This window comes from Sminthopsis crassicaudata, chromosome 3, assembly GCF_048593235.1.
Source record: "Sminthopsis crassicaudata isolate SCR6 chromosome 3, ASM4859323v1, whole genome shotgun sequence".
Classification (NCBI taxonomy): domain Eukaryota; kingdom Metazoa; phylum Chordata; class Mammalia; order Dasyuromorphia; family Dasyuridae; genus Sminthopsis; species Sminthopsis crassicaudata.
This window is the reverse complement of record NC_133619.1, coordinates 265,778,064-265,793,433: the sequence shown is the minus strand read 5'-3', so window position 1 is coordinate 265,793,433 and position 15,370 is coordinate 265,778,064. Positions and strand designations below refer to the sequence as shown.

Sequence of the window (15,370 nt, the reverse complement as noted above, 5' to 3'; positions counted from 1 at the left end):
GAACGTCTAGAACAGAGAAGTAATGATCTTGCTATATGCTCTCCTTAGTCTGATTTGTAGTGTGTTCAGTTTTGAGCACCACCATAAAAAAGAACATTGATAATCTGGATGAGGTCTAGAGCAGATAGTAGGCCTAGCTTTAGTAGTGATACTCTTTAGTTCAGGTTTGATTTGAGGATGAAACAATACATTCATAATTCACTGCACTGTTGCCCAAAAAGGGAGTTTACCCTATCACAGCAAGAATATTTAACAAGTAGTACATATTTTCAGCTTTAGTAGACATGACCTTCCTCATTTCCCAAGGAAATATATCTACTTAACATATGTCTATATGGAAACTTTTGTGGTCATGTCTGAGACACCTCGATTTCAAATTTTATGGCCTTTGGTTAATAGGAAGCAATGTCAGGAAAAAGACTCAATCTGGTCCTGGAGACAACTTTGTCCTCTTTTAGGAAAATCTAATCCCTGGTATGAAGAAGGAGGAGCCCAAGTCCATCCTTTATAGTGTGGACGGGGCGAAGTTGATAGATATTAGTTCCATCATAAGAGGAATATTAGATTGGTGGAAGTCTTTGGGTGCATGTAATATAAGGGTAAATTGAAGGAGTTAGTGATGTTTAGCCTAGAAAAGAGAAAATTTGAAGGGAGGGAAGCAGTGGATTGTTTAATTGACTTCAAGTATTTGTCTTGAGCTTTTGGGTTGTGTGTTTTAGCTTCAGAAGGCAGAACTGGGAGAAATGGCTAGTATTTGCAAAGAGATCAGTTTAGTTTGATTGTCAGGGAGAAAAAAGTCTTAAGAACTAGGGTTCTACAAAAATAGAACTAGAAGGCAGCTAGGATGTCTTTCAATTTTCAAAGATTCAGTGAAGCAAAGCTTAAGCAATTGATCAGCATTGTTTGGAAAAATACACACTTTTGGCCTAAAAGGCTTTTGTATGTGGAATCCGTTCTTTAAAACCAACAGGGGGCCCCATGACGGAATGCGTGGTATTGGCTCTGGTGCCAAAGGTTAGTTTAGGTGACCGAGCTCCGCCCAAGGACAAAGAGATGAAGTTTGAGTTGTGGGGGAAGGGCAGGTAGGTACTTCTAGAGTTTGCAAGTCATTAGGTAGTGAAAGTCACCCAATCTCCTTTGGTGATCAAGGTAATTCTCCAATTTTCAAGTTGGTAAACAGACTGGAATTTGAGTAAAGAGTAAGGCAGGGAAGGAGTCATTAGGTTTTTGAGACTGAGATCAAGGTCTTGGGACAGAGAGGATTTAGCTATGAACCTCATGAATGTAGCTGGCAATAAGCACTAATCCATCTGAACCAAGGTCCCAGAAGTCCAAGGCTTCGGAGGCCTGAAAAGGAGACTAACTCACGGACTAGAGCTGAGAGGTTTGGAAGACTCGCCCAGTCTACGGAATTTCCACTAGCCTTTTTTTCCCCTTTTCTTTCAACTGAGATCTCAAGAAAGGACAATAATTTCATGAGACATGACAGAGGCTACTGAGCCTGTGGTTAGGGACCTCACTCCCCAGGAGAATGCAGAGCCCCCTGCACTGTTGGAAAAGGGAACCGGAGAACTGGGGCCTGCTACTGAGGCTAAAGAGGAGGAGCAGGAGACGGAGGTAAAATACAGTGAGGACAAGCAGTATTCTGAAGAAGATGCTACCGGAGATGGGGTGGGAGCAATTGCTCCAGTCGAGAATCCCCAGGAGGTGAGGGAGGAAGCGGGAGCAACAATTGGCCAAGTAGACCAGAAGGAAGGTGAAGGAAGTGGAACCCTGACGCAAAGTGACTGGGAGGAGGATACACAGAAAAAACACGAAGACAAAATAAGGGAGCCCCCCGAGAACGTAGAGGATCAAAAAGAACAGCAAAAGGAGGAGAAGGAAGAGAGGAGTGAAATACTGGACGATGTAGAAGGAAAGACAGTCTGCCAGGAAAGGAGATGGGAGCTGGAGGACAGCGGCAACACTGAGCTCCAAAGGCAAGAAGAGGAGAGCCACGGAGCAGCCAAAGGAGCCCAGGACCCGGGAGACCCGGAGCCAGAGGCAGAGGTAGGGGCGGAGCACAACGCTGGGGGTGAAGCAGCAGCTGTAACTACAGCAGCAGCAGCGGGAGCAGCTTCCCAGGAAACGGTCCAGGAAGGCGTGAAGCTGTTACAACCCGAGAGAAAGCTAGCAGAGCCGGGAGCTGGGATGGATGTAGAAGACCCGGAAAGAGGGGAGGCGAAAGAACCAAAAGATAGAAATTCTGAAAATGGAGAGAGCTACGAAGGAGAAGAAAACAGTCCTGTGCACGGAACGGAGCTTGTAGATTCAACGGCATTGGAGCCGCAGGAAGAAGGGGAAGGGCAACGGAACCTTGAGGAGAGGGGCAGTTTGACAGATGATGCGCGGGAAAATGAGGCGCTCCAAGGTACACGTTATGCCGAGAATACAGAAGCTGAGTCTGCAGAAGGGCTGGCAGAGGAGGAAGGCGGAGGAGCGGAAAGTGTAAAGGACTCCGCCGCCGGAGGGGAGCCTAGAGAAGCAGGGCAGGTAGAGTGTGAAAGTCTTGGTGCCAACAGGGATGTCCAGGAAGAAGCCCTGGAAGAGGGGAAAGAAAATCGGGATGAGGAACAGCCTAACGTAGAAGTCATGGTCCAAGGGGCGGAAGAAAACCTTGATGGGAGCCCGCAGAAGGAGGAAGAAAACGAGACTACTCCAGAGAAAAAGTTAGAGGCAGAGCTCAGTAACCACCTGTCGGAGACGAGCTCCGAAGATGCCCCTGCGGAAGCCGAGACGAATAAACTAGAGGAAGGGCTGAACGGTCCGGGAGAGGAAGGAGAAATATATGAGGAGGAGGCTTCAGGAGATAGAGCTTCAGCACCCCCACTGGCCCTGGGGAACGAACACGACATTTCCCTTTTTGTCAAGGTAAGTCTCTCTTATCAGATCTCTTCCCACTTTACCATTCCCTTAACCCTTCCCCTTTGGGAGTGTGGGCTTCTCACATTCGAGGAGTCGTTGGGCAGAGTGGGCTTCCCCCCTAGTACCCTAAGCTCCTGGGTTTCCGGGAAGAGCAGTCGGAGTCAGGGGTAATTATGTAAATGCATCCAAACTTTCCACTGTCCTTTGTCCTGAAAATAATAACTTGGTTATTCGAGACGACTATTAAAAAATCCTCCTCCCATTTCTCTTCCTTCTCTCTTCCCTCTTCTCCCCACCCTCCATTTATTTGCAAACTAGCTACTAAACAACTTGTGCGGTCAGAGCAGTACTAAGTAGTTTCTGCCAATAGGATTAAAGATGTGAAAATGTCTCGGAATGGAATAGTCAGGAAGCAGGTGAAGTGAAAAGTAATCACAGCACTTTAAATTTCAGCGATTAAAGGTGATCTGTTTTTAGTCTCCCAAAATTCCAGAAAGATGCAATTTCTAGTAGAATAAAGAATATTTGTAATGAAAAATAGGTACTTTAAAAATATAATGCCACGGGCAAATTAAAGTGCCACATACAAAATAAAAAAAGAAATATAAAGTAGTAATACTTTATGAGGATTAAAAATTCCTTTATTTGTATGTTAAAACTTCAGTTTCAATTTAAATACTAAGACGTTATATTGCACTGTTGTTTAGGAAAACTTTTATGTTTATCTTAAGTTTTATGTTTAACTTTGAAACTGTAGAAGGTATTAAAAAAACAAAACAAAACAATAACCAGTCAACCTAACATGGCTTCACATAAAGATCCTTGTTAATACGTTCTGGATGACCGGGAGAGAAGGCTATAATAAGACTAAGAATGTGCTTTGTATATTGCATCATAATCCTTTAAGAAATTATTGACAGAGTTCTAGAAGCTAGCTTACTCAAATGCAAGCAAGATTCCTAAAGTAAAAAAGGAGAATGTGAAACGTCTTTATATAATTAAGGTAAAGTAAATCTCAGATTTCTTTAATGGAAAGGGAGATGTGGAAGAAAGGCACTTCATTCAAGGGAAATATCACTTTCCAAAAAAAAAAAAAATAGTGGACTACTCTTTGCAGGATGTTTTAAAAATGAATTTTATGATATATCTTCAGGAGTCTATAGAGATTAGCAATTGTTTCACCATCTTGGCTGCTAGATTTAGGAATCTAATTTCCAGTTCCACCAAAAAATAGGTAGAACCAATATTTGTTCTCTTTTATCACTTTGTTGATAGAATTGGATTTTACTTCATTTTTCCCCCCTTAATCTTTTCTTGGATGATTAAAAAAAAAATTCTATCTTCCTTCCTTCCTTACCCTAAACTACATATTTCACCATTGGTGACCATGAGAAATCTAACTTTTATTTTTCTGAATCTATATATACTTTTCTATAACATGACAATATTTCTTCCTCCTTCCTCTTTGAAACTGTTGATATAGTCTTTTTCTCATTTTCCTCTTCTTTGCTCCATCTACTTTTCTGACTATCTTTTCTTTGCTAGTAACTCTTTCCACTTCATTTGTTAATATTCCTAAAAGTTCATTAACTCTATTTTTCCTCTTTCTATATTCTTTCTCTTCACAAATGGATCCTGTTGTATAGCTTCCACCATTGACTTTATGCTGTCAACTGTTACTTATTTCTTTATTCCTGGTTTTTCACTTATATTCCACTCCAATATTTCTCCATTATTTACAATACATTTCATGTAAATGTCCTGAAATGTACTTAAAGTAAATTTCTCTAAAACGATTCCTCCTCTCCCCAATTTCCTATTCCATTCATGACATTAATTACTGTCTTAGGCACTCAATTAAAAATCTTAGAATTATGTTTGTCAAAGTTATTTTTCCCTATGTTTCATTCCTTGTGAAACCCTTATGAATTGGAAGAGGAGGTGTTAGTTCCATTTGGCAATTAAGTAAATTCAGACGAGATTAAAACTTGCCCATGGTGAAACCATGAACAAAATTAAACCCAGTATTGAGGCCTCTTAATTCCTGTCTCCAACTCTAGACCTTATACCTCTCTGGGTTATGGGATCTGAATTAAGTGATTTTTGAAGTAATTTTAATCTTAACTGACTCTTTATGACCCTCTTTGGGGTTTCCTTGGCAAAGATACTGGAGTGATTTGCTATTTCCTCTCCAGCACATTTTACAAATGAGGAACTAAGGCAAAAAGGTTAAATGACTTGCTCAGGTTTACCCAGATAAGTAAGTTTTGAGGCCAGATTTAAACTCAAAAAGATGAATCTTCCTGACTTCAAGCCAGAAGTCTATCCACTATACCAACTAATTGCACACTCTACTTCCCTGGCCTTTTTTGTTTGGTTTTCACAAATTCTGATTTGATGACTTCATTTCCACTAATAGAACAAAATGTAATAAAGAATATTTCTGACTGTTTTTAAAGAAAAGTCCAAACCTTTAAAATCCAGATGTATTGTGTTCTCTTGAAACCAGATTATGCTACCCTACTTATGACCTTCAAAATGTTATTGTGCATTTTTGTCACGTGGAACTTAAAATATGCAAGGAGAACTTTTTAAACACTTTGAGGGAATTTTTAGCTGCTGAGCTACCAATGACTTTATTGGATTTATGGGGATAAAAAAAATCCTGCTTTGAAAAAGAAAAATCCCCTTAGGTACTTAATTATTCCCTTTTCTGGGGTGAGAGTTTGAGAAGGAAGAAAACAAATAATTATTTTCTCAAGTTTTACTGGGAAGTAGTATAGTTGATTTGTTTGTACAGAAAAATGCTACCTGAAGGACTTTAATGAACAAATGATTCATCCAACAAACAAGATAGGTGAAATTTTAAAATTTTCTTGTTATGTTTTAATTATTTTATTTATTTATCTATCTATCTATCTATCTATTTATTTATTTATTTATTTATTTTTGAGGCTAGGGTTAAGTGACTTGCCCAGGGTCACACAGTTAGGAAGTGTCTGAGATCAGATTTGAACTCGGGTCCTCCTGAATTCAAGGCTGGTACTCTATCCACTGTGCCACTTAGCTGCCCCTCTTGTTATGTTTTAAAGGAAACAAATTCCTAGACACATTTTTCAAGTGGATTTCTGACTAAAGCAAACTTTGAAGGTGACTCAAAGTATGCCTCTCATTAAATTATTAAAGTTTTTCAACTTCCTGCATTATTAATGACATTTAAAACACAATAAAACTCAAAATCTTGTCTTCTTTGTAATGATATCAAATTCAAAACAAACAGCTCTTGTTTTAAGCTTCACACAGAATTCCTTGCCAGATATAACATATTTTTCTAGGTTTCTTTTAAAAATTCAATACTATTTGCAATCAGGTTGTTTTGATTATGGAATCAAGAAATCCATAGAACACACCTCAGATACAGTATATCTTTAGGCAAGTAGAAGTGATGGTTTTAAATAAACAAATAATAAACACAACAACTTCGATAATATACAATTAATACATTTATCCTTTGAGGTTCAGCAGTGGGTTTGTAACTTTTTAAATGCTTTTGCTTTTATGTGAGAGTTTTTTTTTTTGTCTTTTTTAAAGTAGTCATCCTATTTACAAGCTTTTAGCTCATTTTTGAAGTTCATTTTAAAAAATAAAAGATTTAAAAAAAAAATAAAAGATAAATTATTTGGGTAAAAATGATGTATTCATTTACCCAGACATAAGATTTTAACTGATTTCTGAATTAATTTAGCAGAATTAACTGAATGTGTTAGGATCAGTTGATGAATTGGGGAGGAAGCAAGGATAAGTAAAAACCTTCACAGAACTTAGAACACAATAGGGGAGATATAATTGATGCAAACAATTGTGACATAGTACAATATGAAAATGAAGCATGAATTACTGTATAGAAAGCTATGAGAGATCAAAGGAGAAAAAGATCATATCTAGTTTGGGGAAACAGGGAAGACTTCATGAAAAAGGTCACTTTTGAGTTGAGCCTTGAAGGATGAGTAAGAGTTGGACAGAGCTTTATGAAAGAGACATGCCAGGCAAGGAATATTATGAATAAAGGAACATAAAAGAAAAAGCATAAGTAATTCCAAACAAACAAACAAAAAAACCAAACAAAAGTCTAGTTTGGCAATGATCCAAATAGTAATTTGCTGCCTTGGAACATATGACAATAATTGCCCCATTTTTTTTTTTTTCTAAGCTATGTGGTAAAAATTTAGTGGTTCTAGCTATTTTTAAAAATCCTCTAGATTTGTAGTAATTTACTATAAGAACTAAAGTCTTACTCTGACACCTTATCATACCATGGAACTAAAACTACATTATAAAAACTGTCCCAGTGGAGAGGTTCATTGCTATAGTTGATGCCTCTGTGTGTGTGTGTGTGTGTGTGTGTGTGTGACTTCAACTCCTGAAGACCTCCTTTTGTTGTAATATTACAGTTAACATTATTTGAAAGAATATCTCTAGGCTTAAATTACAAATCCTCTAGCTTTGAAATTGGAAGAAGCAGATAGCTTATTAACTCTTCTAGGACTTATTGCTAATGAGAGTTATTCACATTGGGTATGATCTGAGATTTACTTTTATGATATGTATTTTTCTCAATAATTTTTACTATTGGGGCAGCTAGGTGGCACAGTGGATAGAGCAGTGAATTCAGGAGAACCCGAGTTCAAATGTGGTCTCAGACACTTAACACTTCCTAGCTGTGTGACCCTGGGCAAGTCACTTAACCCCAGCCTCAAAAAAAAAAAAAAATAATTTTTACTATTTAAAACTTTTTTCTTGTGACACACTTAAAACAGGTCATTGCTATCTACTTTTCTAAGAAGAATAAAGTGATTTGAGTTGATATTTTTCAGCTACCCTCTCCAATTACCACAAATTTCTACTTTACTTTTTTTTAGTGATTTTTGGGCAAGTCATTTAGTCCCAGGTATGGCATCTGTAAAATAGAGATTAAAAACATGTTCTTCAAAAGATGGTTGCAAGAATCAAATGAGATAATATATGTGAAATACTTTTAAAATCTTAAAATGCTACATAAATGATTATAGTAAAAATCATACCATGAAAGAAAACAAATGAAAAAAAAAAACTTCAAGAAAAATAGTTTACACACAGAGAGACAGAGAATGCTTCAATCTGTATTCAGACACAATCTGGGTGTGGATAGGATTTTTCATCAAAAGTCCTTCAATGTAGTTATGGGTCATTGTGCTTCTGAAAATAGCAAAATCATTCATAGCTGGTCATCCCAGAACATTGCTATTACTTTGTATACAGTACACTTCACTTTGCTTGAATTCATGGAGGACTTTTTTTTTTTTTCTTTTTTTTTTTTCTGAGAGCATCCTGCTCATCATTTCCTATAGAACAATAATATATATATATTTAAAAATTTGCATTTCTATAATGATTAGTGATTTGTAATGTTGCTCACTTCTTTTGTGAATTACTAACTGCATTCATATTTTTTGACTACTTATCTGTTAGGGAATAGTTTTGATTCTATCTATCTGGGGCAATTACGTAGCAAAAGAGATAGAATGCTAGACCTGAAGTAAGAAAGATTAATCTTTTTGAGTTCAAATGTGGCCTCAGAGACTTACTAGATTTTTTTGACCGTAGGCCAGTCACTTAACCCTGTTTGTCTGTTTCCTCTTCTGTAAAATGAACTGGAGAAGGAAATAGGAAACCATTCCAGTATCTTTTCCAAGAAAACCCCAAAGATGGTCATGAAGAGTTGTATGTGACTGAAATATGTTTATTCATATAGGTATTCATATTCACATACACAAATATATGCACATGCATGTGCACATATATATGTGTGTATATATAAATAGACATATTTGTTTGCATATGTGTATATAGCTATATTTCCATTAGTTCAAATGATATACTTTCTGAAATTGTCATGATTTCAAATTGATATTGCATATTCCTATTGCATTGGAACCAATGAACCATATTTTATATAATTATAAGTTCAAATAATAAAAATGCAACCATTAAAAAAAGGGCAGGCAGGTTGCACGGTAGATAGAGCACCAGCCCTGAAATCAGGAGGCCCTGAGTTCAAATCTGCTCTCAGACATTGTAATACCAGAGAAATTGAGGCAAGATAGAGATTATAGAATATTTAATAATTTATTTAAAAGGGAGAGATTTACTGGGACCAAATGCATCCATGATTTGGGCCCAGGGCTGAATGAGACTATCATCTCCAAGAATCCAGCAAACATAAATACATGTGGCTCAGACACAGGGGGTAGATTGAGGCAGGGGCAGAGTCAGGATGCTGAGAGTGGGAATGGGACTGGGGGGGGGGCAAGCCACTGGAGATGGGATAACATAATGTGGGGAGGAACCCTTAAGATGGGGAGAGGCATCTTAATAAGATGGTATCTGATATTCTTATAGCTTGGGATGGGGAGAGGTGTTCTGATATTCTAAAATAGAAGATCTTTTATCCTTATCAAATATTCTGATTAAGAGGGAGGGGTGGTTTCATAGGACTGAGCAGAACAATTATAAACTGAGGCAGAACTATTAGGGAAACTTGAGTCAAGATAATTAGGGAAACTGAGTCAGGACAATAAATTGTGGGACAATAAATAGAATTGTGGCATAACAACATTTAACACTTCCTAGACGTGTGATCCTGGGCAAATCGATTAACCCCAATTGCCTAAGTCAAAAAAACCCAGCTCTTTTTTTTGCCTAAATTCCTCATCTGTATAATGGGACCCCATTGAAGAAGGAAATGGTAAACTATGCCAGTATCTTTATCTGGAAGACTCTGAATGGCATTAAAAGTTCAGACAACCCACGTACCACCCCGCACCCCCACCCCCATTAAGAACCTCAGAACTAATGATGGAAGATCCTTTTCCCCAATTACCATATCAGAACTTTAGCTTCCAATGCAAAACATGAAGCCACTAAAAACTGGTGCCAGAAGTTCTATCTATAGTTTAAATAAAACAAGTTCAATCTCTTCAATGACAACAAGACATTAACACAGAACTTTTAGTCAAACTCTGAAAATGCAACCATTTTAAGTGATTCCTTATTCAAACCAGTTAGGATCTACCAATATCTATGTATTATCTGTTAATTGTCTTTGTCTCAGATATCAAACCCTTATCTGAGAGCTTTGTGGCAAAGATTTCTTTTTCTCATTTAATTTTCTCCTCTTATTTTGATTCACTAATTTGTTTTTTGTGTAAATTTTTGTGTTTGTCAAAATTTTATATATATGTTTGCATTATATTTCTAATAAGGCTTCTGAATTTCACTCTTTTCTGTTTTCTGAGTTGTTTGTATTCTTTATTCTCACCACTTTCCAATTATTTTATATTTATTTGGTATATATTTTGTATGGATTTCTCGATGTCCCCTTTGGAGGCCAGATCCTATTTGGAGTTCCCTTTTCTGGTTTCGTACTGTCATTAGTTGGTTCAGGAGCTTGGTTGCCCTTCTCCCCATTTCTGCACCTAGATACCCAAATCTCTTCAGAGGATCACATTTCCACTTGCTCCTCATCCATTATCAGTCAAATCTGAGTCTACCTCCTGTCATTTTCCATGTCAGTGACTTGAAGTAAAGCTCTGATGTCCCTATCCAAGTATGGGTCTTTATGAGGGGAAAGAGTTCTTAAATGATTACCCTATCACTTCATTTATTCAATTAGATTCCTTTCTCTTCTGACCATCCCCTTTGTATCAATTATCAATCTAATCTAGTTTCCTGTGCTGCTTCCTATGACTTTTGCAAAAGTGGAATATTTAGTTTAAATATATTTTGACTTACTGCTCCAGAGCAAGTTTAGCTATGTTCTAGTGTCAATTTATTTTCCCCTCCTACTTATTAATTCAAGCTGCCAAATCCAGTGAATTTACCTTTGATTGTTGCACTATAGTTTCATTTAACCAATTAACATCAAGTCAAGGGATTTTTCCCCTCAAAGATTTACTAAGAATGGAAGTACAAACATTTCACTCAGTACCTGGGGGCACTCTGGGAAGAATGGGCTTAAATTTAAAGCACTTCATACACAATCTTGGTTCCATCAAGTTCATTTCCAAATGAGATAGAGTCTCTTGATTAGTCTTTGTCTCAGCTACTATGGAGTTGATTCAATCAGAACTCTGAATACTTTGTTTTGTTTCTCACCAAATTACAGCAAAGTCTTCAGCTTTTGGCTTCATTATCTTGACCTTTCAAAACTCACAAGATCAAAGCACTCTCCAACCTACTGTGAAATAGAAGGAAAGTAGGGAAAGAACAGAAACCAAAAAAATAAAAGCAACAATAGGATAGTTTGAATTATAATATAGTATGATTCATTTTTGTGTCTTTGCAATGGCTATCCCTGACCTATGAAATCCTTGACTTCCTTTGAGACTAAGCTTAAATGTTACTTTCTTAAGAGGCTTGTCTTGGTCCTCCCTCCCTCCTCCCCTCCTCCTCCCATTTACCAGGGCTTTCCCCTGTATAGTTATTTGGCATCTATATTATCTTATATATGTTTTTATTGTTGTCATTTTTCGACCATGCCCAACTTTTCATGACTCCATTTGAGGCTTTCTGGAGGAGTTTGCTTTTTCCTTCTCTAACTCATTATATAGATAAATAATTGAGACAAGCAGGGTTAAATAATTTGCCAAGGGTCAAATAGCTGGGAAGGATCTGAGGCTAAAGATGAAATTTTTCTGATTGCTCCAGAATTCTATCCATTGTGCCACCTAGTTACCTTCATTTCACTCATACATATTTACAAAAATATCTATTAGCATATAAGTTCCTTGAGGTTAAGAACTGCTATTGCTTTTGCTTTGTATCACCAGTGCCTAGCATTGGCACATGTTGTTTAGTTGTTTCAATTGTGTCTGATTCTTGATGACCCCTTTTTTGGGGGGGGGTATTTCTTGGCTAAGGTACTGGAGACAAACAGGGTTTGTCACACAGCTAGGAAGTATCGGGTCAAATTTGAACTCAGGTCCTCCTGACCCCAGGCTGCCACCTGTGCCTGGCATATAGTAAACATTTAATAAATTCCTTTTGATTGATTAGTTGATATTATTCTGGTTATTCAAGTCTTTATTTCCATAAGAGTGTTTTATAGTTCATTTGCTCTAAGTCCTGAATGTGCTTTGGTACAAGAATGTGGGGGTTGTGAAAAATTTGAAAACAATAAAAAGTGTCAAATATTCTGCCAAGATTTAATTCTTTATGTAAAAATAATCAAACCAAACCAACTCATTAGTGTGCAAACTTGTTTTCATCTTTTAAAAAATGGCAAAATTACATGTATTAAATTTTAAATTGTTTCTTTATGATTTTTTAAATCAGTGTTTGATTTGTATACCTGTATTTTATGCCTATATATCCAGAGTTGTGTAAGCTTTTCTCTAGTGAAAAGGGGTCATGAGTGGAAAAAATCTAAGAAGCCCAGCTTTGGTAAACTGCTAGATACTGTATATGTATCAAGTACATTCTGGCTCATTTTCTCAGAGCCAAGTTTCTACATCAGCCTCTCAGGTTTCCAAGGTGGGGCTAAGCTTAAAGAGTTGGGGTGCTTCTCGACTTGAGTCTTCACTGACTGAACTCCTCCTAATTTTTAGTGTTCCATTTAATCTAAAAGAAACTTGCTTTTACAAAAGATTTTTTACTTCAGAGACAATAGCATATACATCTTTCTTCCAACATTACATGCATCTACATTCCCCTAGACTATCTCAGTCTCAAGACTGGAATCAGTTTAAAATTTAGTTCAGTTCTTAAATAGCATTGGTCCTATCAAATTCAGGCCCAAAGGTACTATCTATTTCAGCTCACAATGACAACAGCAACATCATCTAATTTTTATATAGTGCTTCCTTTTTGTATTTTTCCATTCATTCTAATTTCTTAAAATATTATATATATATGTATATATATATATATACATATATATATATACATATTTTCAGAGTGCTTAATGAGTCTTATTTTATTTTTCCTCTACTTGTTTTCCAGATCAGTTAGTTTTGATAGATACCTCATAAACTTTTCTATTTTTTCACATATTTGAATTTATTCTAACATTTGTTATCAAATCATTGAGTATTATTTGCTTCATTTTATTTTTCAGAGTCATGTTTTCTATCTTACATTCTAAGCTCCATCACACTTTTGATTATCTACTTGTGCAAATCTCATTCAGCCTTTGACACTTTGTAGTTATTGAGGTTGAGAAATTGAAAGCAAAAATTAGTGATAAGTTATTCTTTCTGAGCCTCAATTTTCCCATTTGTAAAATGAGTGAATGCGATTCAGTCACTTTCAAGTTCAAAAACTAGGATATTGTAAACTTTCATTTTGTCAGCTTTATCATAAACCTTGATGTTCTGCCTTCATATAGCAGAACCTGTAATATGCCCAAGACTAACTATTGTTTAATCTATCTTTGGAGTGAATCCTTTATAGGTATAAGTAGAATCTCTATAACAAAATTGTGCTAATATTTACACTTACCAGTACCTACAACTATCTGATCACTCTTTTCTGACCTTGGCACTACTGCCTCCTCCTCCCCACCAAATGACTACTCACAATGAAATGTATGAGCAGGTCATTAAGGTCTTTGGAACAAATATCTCATGAAAATCTAGGCTATTCTTGGGTTATTTCTATTACTCTCCTTCAGTATCTGAAAAGATAAGAGAGAACCCGTTGATTTAGTTTGTGTTAAATGAATAATGAAGAAAACAGTCAAATTGACATTTCCAGACTCTAAGAGTTCAATGTCTTCCTTCCTTTTCTACACTTGGTCCTTGATTTCTGAACTTGTGTGTTGTCTAGATCTGAACAGGAGTGAAAGTAACTTAGGGTACTTATTATGATTCATCTCTAACCCAGCTTATAGCTACCACCATCATTCTCTCATTGATATTTAACCAGTAGTTCACTGTGTATAATTTCTATATCTAATTCTGTAGGCTAAAGTTTTCCTATTGGGATAGGAGATAGTGACTGTGATTTTATTGGTATAGGGATTTTATAGATGAATAAAATTCCTCTCTAAAAAGAGACCAGCACTTTCTCTGTTACTTAACATCTTTGAAGGGGGCATAACACATCTCTGTTACTTAACATCTTTGAAGGGGGCATAACACACTGAGAAGTTAAATGACATGTTCAAAATCATATGGCCAACTTGTGTCAAGGGCAATACTTGAATTCAGGTGGCCCTTAGCTAGTTCTATTATATCATGCTGTCTTTCAAATTCAAATCAAAAGTCTGAAATAACCTTATTTTTCCTGCATAGCTAAAGTTCATCTCTCTGCTCTTGCTGTTCTTATGATGCTCATGTCTTGCTAGTTCTTTCACTTTAGAACCAAAGGAGGAAATTTGTTTAAAGTCATAGGATCAGACATGTCAAGAACCCCACTGCTTTCATTTTCAGTAGAATAATCTATATGTATTAGGTGATTGTACTTTCCCTTTTGTATGAAGACTCCTAGTTTAGCTATTAGATGGAAAAATTTTTGTGCAATAGCTAAAGGTAACTTAGATCTGAGTGTGCTACAGACCATAACTGTTTCTGGACCACATGAATTTGACATGCTTTAAGTGAGCATGAAGCTTATAGGAGGCAATGGGAGAATTAATGCATTTTCATTATCCCATTGCTTCACACAAACACTTATTTATTAACTTTTTATATTTAAAATTAGGATTTATTGAAGAATATCTTCATAGATGACATTTTAAAAATATCTCAAATTAAAAGTTGAATATCACAGACTTGATCTGAAGTATGTATGTAGGGCAACTAGGTGACAAAAGTCGATTGAGCTTCAGACCTCAGTAGGATCTAAGTTCAAATCTAGTTTCAGATATTTAATACTTGTGTGATCTAGACACTTAAGAAGTTGTATGACCCTGTGCAAGTCACTTAATCCCTATTTGCCTCAGTTCTTCATTTGTAAAATGGGGACAGAATGTAAACGCAAATGGCAAACCCCTCTTGTATCTTTGCCAAGAAAAATTCCATACACAAGTCCATGGGCTCACAAGGAGTGTCATAACTGAACAACTGAGTAATAACAAGGTTACTACAATGCCCTCTGAATTTAAATTCACATTCATTGAACAAACATTTATTTAGCATCTTCTATGTTCAAGGTACTGCACTGGTAATACTACTATTATAATATTGCCAGAGGAGAAGATGGGATACAATAAAGAACTAGAGAAGTAACTAATGAGTTAATTTGAAGTGAAAAGAGAGTACTAATCTGTCTGTGCATTACAAGGCTTCAAAGAGGCAGAGTTTCCAGTGAATCTTGAAAGAAGTTAAGGATTCCTACAAAGGATTGTGAACAGAGATTGTTTTCTAAGCACAGGGGATAACTTGGGCAACTGCATATAGCAGTGAATATCACAACTATTGTGGCAGGA

The 15,370-nt window shown here is 36.4% G+C and overlaps 1 protein-coding gene across 2 annotated transcripts in view; it reads left to right on the top strand.

The window, feature by feature from the left end:
* The first annotated feature begins 1,110 nt into the window (after nt 1–1,110).
* Nucleotides 1,111–15,370, top strand: part of CLIC6 (chloride intracellular channel 6) — an 80,264-nt gene continuing 66,004 nt past the window's right edge. The window contains exon 1 of one of the 2 annotated variants that reach the window (XM_074300680.1): nt 1,111–2,910. In XM_074300680.1, coding sequence (XP_074156781.1) covers nt 1,483–2,910 — 1,428 coding nt within the window. In that variant the 5' untranslated portion in view covers nt 1,111–1,482. Of the gene's footprint in view, nt 2,911–3,821; nt 3,908–15,370 lie in introns of those variants that run through there. The other variant, XM_074300681.1, reaches the window with a different exon arrangement.